This window comes from Pieris brassicae, chromosome 4 (assembly GCF_905147105.1).
Source record: "Pieris brassicae chromosome 4, ilPieBrab1.1, whole genome shotgun sequence".
NCBI lineage: Eukaryota > Metazoa > Arthropoda > Insecta > Lepidoptera > Pieridae > Pieris > Pieris brassicae.
Window position 1 is genome coordinate 11,472,584 of NC_059668.1, and position 8,967 is coordinate 11,481,550.

General features: G+C 32.1%; 1 protein-coding gene across 1 annotated transcript in view; it reads left to right on the forward strand.

The window, feature by feature from the left end:
- The window catches only part of LOC123708469 (zinc finger protein 177-like), a 28,280-nt gene extending 19,562 nt beyond the window's left edge, over positions 1 to 8,718 (forward strand). Inside the window, exons 4-7 of the mRNA XM_045659188.1 lie at positions 657 to 920; positions 1,108 to 1,277; positions 7,938 to 8,103; positions 8,328 to 8,718. Of these exons, the coding sequence (XP_045515144.1) occupies positions 657 to 920; positions 1,108 to 1,277; positions 7,938 to 8,103; positions 8,328 to 8,365 (638 nt within the window). The 3' untranslated portion in view covers positions 8,366 to 8,718. The remainder of the gene's footprint in view (positions 1 to 656; positions 921 to 1,107; positions 1,278 to 7,937; positions 8,104 to 8,327) is intronic.
- Positions 8,719 to 8,967: the final 249 nt, after the last annotated feature.

Genomic DNA, 8,967 nt, shown 5'->3' on the forward strand with positions numbered 1-8,967 from the left:
ATACCATGTATAGTGTTCAACAAATCATGAAAAGGGGCAATACATTACATTTGCTATCTATTTTGAAATCGAAGATAATTAAAATATTAGTGCTTCCGACATTGCTACGATTAATAGTCCAATATCTTTTACATTAAACCTTCGAACAGTAATAAATATAAAATAGTTTACGTATTTACAGATTTTCACCAAATGAATTGTGATTGTGATAAGCGATAATGTGTACTTTAACACCGATAATCTAGAAATCTTATTAATGTTGTGATATGCAAGAGATAGCTCAAAAGCTTCAGCGAGTTTATTCGAGCTTGCAATAAAATCTCTAGACTTCAATACCCACATATTTACGGTTGTCAATTAAGTGGATCATTAATTTTTTCGAGTTGATTGGAGTTGAGTTTTAATGGGATGAATATAATGCTATAATACACCCATTGAGTCATTCGGTTAACACTTTTATGGCAACTGATTATGTTTTATGTAAGCAAGTTGAATCAAAAGGTTTATTGTAAAAAGGTTTTTGATTTTTAAATTGTATCAAAGAAACGATTGACATTTGTTGGTTTTATGACTTTTTCAATGTATATTTATTAAACAGACATAATATATCGATCGATCAACTAACTAACGAAATAATATAATATATTTATTTACAGATTCACCCTTAGATCTGTCCACGTCGCTCCTATCTCGAGTTCTATTGCCCATATCACCGCCATCAGGTGAAGATGAGCATAAATCAGTCTCCGGTGACTCAATGGCATCATCCTCGGCGGGATCATCGAACGAATTGTTGGACATGACTCCAAAAATTCAAAGAAGGCCAATGAAATCAGAAAGAGCTTTATTGCCGTGCGAAGTCTGTGGAAAAGCTTTTGACAGACCCTCATTGTTAAAAAGGCATATGAGAACGCATACCGGTTAGTTCTTATAAAATACAAAAGTTGTTCTTTATGTTTTTTTAAGAGGGCCGAATTCTGTCTTAAAATTTAAGTAATTAAAAAAAAACTCGTATATTATAAGTATGCTCTTTGGTACGAGTATTTATTACGACTTTATACCATATACTCTACATTATTCTCAAATATGCATTTTTCAAAATTTTAGGTGAGAAACCTCACGTTTGCATGGTCTGCAACAAAGGCTTTAGTACATCAAGTAGTTTAAATACCCATCGAAGAATACATTCGGGGGAAAAGCCACACCAATGTCAGCACTGCGGCAAGAGGTTCACAGCCAGCTCCAACCTTTATTACCATAGAATGACACATATAAAGGTTAGTAAAAATATTCGAATAATCAGGCGGATATTTGATCCACCTATTAAATGACCTTAATTTTCCACTGTAAAAGAAACAATGACCTAATGATATGACAGGCGGTTTATGCATGAGTTTTCCACATCAGTCTTCACGTCTACGCTAAAAGTATAGAAGTAGGTATATTACATCTTATCACGGAAACAGTCATTTTATAACATTTAATAAAAACTTGCTATCCTTGTGAAGACAATGGAAGCTATTACAGTTTTTCTGTTAATATCGCATCCTTTTGCGTTATTGTTAATTCAATTTTTTTCGCAATATGCATTGTTAAATCAGTAATAAATGCATAAGTGATGGTATGAATGTTTGAACAATAAATATTGAAGTGTTGTTTATGTAAAGTGGTGTATTGTTAGAGATGTAATTGCCTTTAACGCGGAAAATAGCTTAACATTGCATAACCGACGTTGACAATTTTATCAGCATTTTATCGTTTATTTAATAATTATACTCTTAAGCTGGCTATATATATAAGAAAAAAAAACAAATAATTTCAAACGATATATTAATTAGGTTCTCAGAGCCTTTGTTTTATCCGTAATTTTAATTATTACAAAATAAAGTATATTACAGATATTGCCCGTGAAGTTACCGTGCTCACTTCCCATAACGCCCCTTAAGTTTTTACTTTAACTATGACCTCATGTGTCCACGACTTAAGAAAATCACACAACCGTCACGCTTAATAATGTTAGGGTTGCTTCGCTTTTCTTAATATCCTATGCGCCACTTTGGATCATTAATGCTAGAACTTTTTTTTGAAGCCAAAGGTGATAAACACGTCAACGGAGAAATATATTTCATTCTAATATACAGATAAATGAAAATTACATAATATGCCTTCGTTTACACGGTCGCATCTTGAACCAATTTCATAAAATATTTGCAGCGGTTTGCTTAAAATGAATGATATAATGAAACAGTCGTAGCAGCCCTAATGTCTTAAAGTGCACCTGCGGTAAGGTAAGGGCTAATAAATTACCAGGTCAGGTCAAACGTGGGAAGCTCAGTGGGCAGGTAGTGTGACGATACAGCTATTGAACAATCGAGCTTATTGAGATTCAATATCTTCTGTTTTTTTATTTTTTATTAAACATTAAACTATTACTTTTGCCTTCAAATAATTGATACTGTTTTTAGGTAACTTTGAAAGTCATTTGAGATTTGTTAATTAAGATGCTTACTACTATTCGTTTATAAAAAAAATCTTTAAGAGTTAATAATGTACAAATTTTTATCCAAATTTATATTTGACAGTAGTGAGCTAACAAATTCTAAAGCACCGAACAGCCAAAACCATATTCCCACGAAAGCAAGGAACCGTATCGTACAAGACGATACCAAGACGTCGAGCGCAGCGAACCATATCTTTTCACACGGTCGACGATCGTATGTGAACTGAAGATGACCACTGTATGACTTCCATAATGTAACAGCAGGCCAACCATTACTAAATCTGAAATAAATAATGTTATGTTAATACAAGCAACGTGTGTATTAACGTAAGTCAATCACTTGCTCAGGTCACAACTTAATAAATCCGTCTCCATAATAAGCTTCACTGATCAAACGATGGATCAAACTTAGAAGGATCTTTCAACTGTCTGTCAACAGTACTGTTCAGTACTGACCTCTGTTGTCCATTGAGTGGTCTCATAATAAAGCATTGCACAATAGACTAGATAAAGTTGAAGCACAATACACGCCTCTGATTTATTAAGGAGCGAAAGCCCTTATTCATTGCTTGTAAGGAGCTGAATTTATGGTGAAAATGTATGGCGTAATGTATCATTTTAAGATCAATATAAGAAGTCATCGAGTCATCATAATAATAAATTTATTTACTCTACAATTTAAATTATGTTAATAATGTTAATAGTTATGATTAGACCCCGTCTCAGTTAAGTAAGTAAGCCTCTCCCATTTCCTTCCAATGTTCCCTGGTTTTGGTTTGGTGCTGCCACTTTCTGCCGGCCACATGCACAGGATCGTTACTTGTTTTGACCTTCTTTGGAATTTTAGAAAACTTCTCTTCCGGGTACTATGCTTTATCTTAATTCTCCCTTTAACTTTGTTGTTATTAAAGGCGTGGTGTCGAACATTAATTTCTGTAGTTTTAAATTATAGTCGTTAACAATTTTTCCGTTTGTTATTGGTTGATTAGTCAATCGAAGAAACTTCTTGATTGTTTGATTTCCTCAAGGACACTTGTTTACTCAAACAAATCAAGTATTACGATCACTTTTTTCGGAAAATTGTCGCACGATCCTTGGTTTTCAAGTCAGAAACAAAATTAAATATAATCCACAATTCTATTGTTATCTGGTGTTTGCATACGACCTCAATTTATCGTGACGGACGCAAGTTGACACGTCCCTCTCGTTAGGGTTTCATCTGTTTGGCGTCCCATCACTCTGGTCAGCGCTCGAACACGACCAGTCTCTTTATTGACAAGTTAACGGGTCTTTGTTGTTATCCATTGCCGTATTCAAAAGCATTAATGGGAAACACTGTATTATCATGCACGACATTTTTAACTAGGCTTTTCCACCAGATTCGAGAGTTTTGAAAGTTAAACTATGAGCCTTTCTTTAGCTTTGAACAAAAAGAGTAATAAATATATTTGTATAATCGATATTTTAATATGAATATATAATAATAAGCAATATGTTATGACACTAAGTAGATTACGAAGCAAATTAGTAAATCGTATTGCGGATAAAGAATTACCTATAAGTAACATAAATTACTCAAGCCCATTAAACTAGTCCAATAAGTTTCTCAATACATAAAGTAGCTTGTGTTTATTTACAAGTCATTCACAAGGCAATAAAATCTAAAATATATCCAATTTAGAAATGAATGTCGAGTCAATTCCACGCTGGTCTCTTAAAGTTTGGAAGCGAAATGTTAACATTGATTTTAAGTTTATATTACACCCAATCAAAGATAACGATGGATTATAACGTTTATTATAGTGTAAGAGCGCTTGGTACGAATTTGTGCTAAGCATTTATATTTCATTATTAATAAGATTTTTCGAGTAAAGTGAGACATCGTGAACTTATCGGGCAGCACGTGTGTTTCAGCAAAACTAAAGCTTGTATATAAATTATAATTAAATAATTATTTCCGAAAAGGTATTACAGTTGTAAAGAAACTATAAAACAAAGTTTGAGGAGGAAATAGATTCTCTTATTTATAAGCCATCTCTTTGAGCGACATGTCAAACTCTGAACTAATTACAGTTTAACAAGAATCTCGAAAGTTTACCCGACCAATAAATTTTAATTGACTTCCGGCTAAAGATATGTCCACTTCATTTGCTCAATTTCGGCGGAAATCTATTCATTTCACCGAACATTGATGTTCTTAAATAAATGTCGATAATTATAAGCCGTTAACGCTAATGAGATTCCTTGAAGCTAGTTCACTCGCTCACTCTGCTTCCTCTACGACATAATTTTTCTTGGCCACAACATACTACATACCTACTCAAGAAACTCCAACCGCTCCATGTCGTGACACTTATTTTAAATTTGCCAACCAATTGGCTGTATTTATACAACTGTAATTTTAAAAAACCTATTTAATGTATAATTTCGAAACTTTGAAGGGCGCGTACAACTAATGAAGCTACGTCTGTATGTTTTAAGTCTCCCAAAACGCAAGTATTCGTAACAATACAGGATTTATCTTTGCCTTCGAAGTAGAGTTGTTTACGGTTGAATGTAAAATGTTGAATTCGATTTATGAAACATGCACTTGCGCATGATTTGCTGTTTCCAACTCAGACATTCAATATTTCGCTACCTACTATATAAATTAGGGGTAATAATTAAAATATCTGCGTATGGGATAAAGTGGTGGGGCGCGGCAAGATGTATCTTAAAAAACTTTCTGTCGTGGAACGAATATTTTAATTTAACTGTTTTTACACGTGGTCAATTTATTACTACTAATATGGTAAATTCTCAAAAAATTTAATAAAGTGAAGAATCAGATGGAAGCAAAGTAAGTGATAGAATATAATATTACATAGTCCACACTCTCAGGCTGCCATCAATCATGCTGTATTAAGATAAGGATAAGACCACTGATTATTCAAATGAGCCATTGTAATTAAATGCAGAGAAATATTTTTATTATTCGTAGGGTACTCCTCCATGTTGTACCAAATATTATACAACAAAATCATAATAGTCTAATTTTAATATATCTTGTAACAGAATAGCATCTAAGCGACCAAATAATGCTACAATTTTAAGTAATTAATGTGAGAATAAGTTCCCGTTTATTAATAATTTATCATATCTTTTTATTTAAGAGCACTACTAAAGGCAGCTTTTGTTAGGCACTACAATGTCAAGTGAATATATGTAATTATTTGTTACTCATAATAATAAAATAAAACTGAAATATTTTTCATAATGTCTTGCAGAATAAAACAACATCCCATCTCAGTTAACGAAGATACCTACATCAAATAGGTTCTGCACGCACGTTACGGTTAGCAATTTATTTAACTTTGCCACAGAGTAGCTCCCGCTTTCCCCTTTGTTTGTACTTAGCCAAATTATTATAATAAACAAGTAGTAGACAAATACCGAATAGTACGTAAATACATTGAATTTTATAGTATCGCTCACATACCAAACACTAATATATATTGGATATATATAATTGAACGAAAATGTTTAATATTAAACTAATTCAATAGCAATCTACACAATAACAATAACTAAATAACAGTGAATTATGTATAGTAATACACATCCGTAGTGTTATAATAATTAAACTACTCTGTGTGTAAATTAAGCGAAATGGAAGCCATTTGCATTCGATTTCCATAACACGGCCCGTATCTTTTTCCCATACGTCACTGTTGGTAGATACGAACGGATCGTGACCGTAGACGCGGTTTAACATATCACCGTTGGAAGTATTGCTCGGTTTATATTATAAATATAATAAAAAAATAGTCATTGAGTAACTAAGACAACATGACCTCTTTAAATGGCTTATTTAGTTTTAAAATAAATCCTCTATTTTGATTCCTAAATTTAAGCTAATTGATAAAATCACGAGGCAAATATAAAACTTTTTCCTCGAAAAATGTAATTTTAAATTTGTGTTTCTTTTATCTTTTACATTCAATTCCTGTAGAGTCATCACTTTTCATTAAGCGATACTCAGACCTGTTTTTATCCCTGTGTGATTTATCCAACGGAAATTGTCAGACAACTAATGGCTCTTTGTATTGATATATTGCAATATTCGGTAGCGGAATGACACAGGATGATTACTTTTATAAATAATTTAAGGGAAACGGTAACATTTTTTAAACATATTCCAGCCACTGTTTTTATGGTGAATCGATAAATAAGTTTCCCAATTAAGGCATCTTTAATTTATTTTGTTAATTACATTTTTGTGGGTGTGATTTGGGCGGTGGAGCGAAAATTGAATGGGAGGTGCTAGAAATGTTTGAAAGTGTATAACTTGATTACATTTGAATTACACCGGAAATCAATCTGTGACCGTTAATTTCCTCAAACGGTAAAATAATTCCAATATGACACATGGCTAATTGCTTTATTATTGTTTTACTGTAATTACCTAAAAGCCTTAGCATAAGATCTAATTAATTTACTTCGAATACATCGGTAAATACAGAAAGGATAATCTGTGACGGTAAAGTCAAAAATGTTTTTAAATTATTAAAAGAACCTTTTCAAAGGTTTTATATGTACTGGTTTTCATTATTTGACTTATGTTTTTTTAAACGATGAAGTAACGCTCAGAGCTGTATGATTATTTTATGTAAAATATTCATACACGAGTACATGAAGCACGTTTTATTAAACAACACAACAACAGAATTGGCCGAATTTATTACAGGAGTTTTTGTATTTATCTCTAACTTTTGCTATTTTATAAACATTGCCAAGACCAACGGAGGCATGCATTATCAACGCTCGCTCCTGTAAAAGCGGTTCATTCAATTTGTACATCACGATGCCCACATTACTGCTTTCGTGTCATCAGTAGTCACAAGACGCGCTTTGTTACGTTTCATTAAAATACTTTAGTTTATGATTTCATATGTTTATTTCTGAATTGTACTTTTACTATCTTATTTTGACGTCGCGAAGAATAAACTACGGCGTGTTTGTCGATAGTTACGTTTAAATACTTGAATTAGAACATCTGAGCCTTATATCAATTAGGTTGATTTTGCCCGTATTATAAATTTGTTTATATATTATGAACATATTATTTTAAGTGAGACTAGTGACAACCCTAGACGCCTTTCATTATAAATTCATTTGCACTCGGTGAAGTGCGCCGTCATGACTGAGATTATATTGGAGATGATGATGATTATTAGCCATTTTATTGTCTTCCAACATTGATTTTGTTTTCTTGTTGTAGTAATTATTGTCTTGGTAGCCGCAAAAGAATGCCGTATACGTCTAAACAGTTATTTAAATCGTTACTCGTACTTTTGGCTGATGAGTTTAAGCTGCATTTTTATCTTATTCATTTCATAAATATATCCGACAGTTTTCATCTCATACACATTCTAGAGTTCTTCTTTTTCTTCACCAGGAAAAGCCACATAAATGCAGTCTATGCTCCAAGTCTTTTCCTACGCCGGGCGACCTCAAGTCTCATATGTACGTCCACAGCGGGTCCTGGCCGTACAAGTGTCATATCTGTTCCAGAGGTTTCTCCAAACATACGAACCTGAAAAACCACCTTTTCTTGCATACGGGTGAGTCTGTTTGTTTTTCACAAGTTCTTTTAGCCCACATTACTCAGTTTACTTCAATAAACAGTGGATGGACTGGGTTTTGCTTCTTTATATGTTATAAGCCCATGTTATAATGAAAAGTAATCAATTACGTTAATGTACAATAATTTTCAATACTGATATAAACATATATTTTGCATTGTTTAAGTCAGATAATAATTAATAAGGTAAATCTTTTGTTGCAGCTAAACATCAAAGGAACACGGCGAAAGATGCTACCTGAACGCTCTAATTATTAAGAATTGTAAATATATATTTGTATTTGTTTATTCGTATACATTATACCAAGTGTGATATTAGTTTAGTATTAGTGTAAGTTATAAATAAGAGTAATTTATTCCTTTCATAAGTAAATCTAACGAACAGATTCAAAATAGGTCTAAGGTGATCTTCTTCAATTGGAGTCTAGAATTTCTCATTTTTACAAAATTTAGAATTAGAAGTATTATATTGAAGTTACGATTAATGATAATATAAATTCTAAGGTTTTGTACATAGTACCTCGAGAGATACATATTATTATGTAACAAAAATGTATAAATATACTAACACTACGTTTGTATATTGTGATGATTGCGTCCGTCCAAATTATAATGAATTATTAAGTTATATAATATATTTCTATTTCTATTATAAGTTACTTTTGAGTAATAAATTGTTTATTTTTCGATTTAGTATTTCATTTACTTTTTTTTAAAATTGAGATAGAAAAAATATTCGAATAAAACTATTAAAAGCTGGGGAATTAGTTTTTTTGTTTCCATAAATATAATTTTCTTGTCCCATAAAAAACCTAGTATAAGGGCTCTAACAAAATCGAAACTG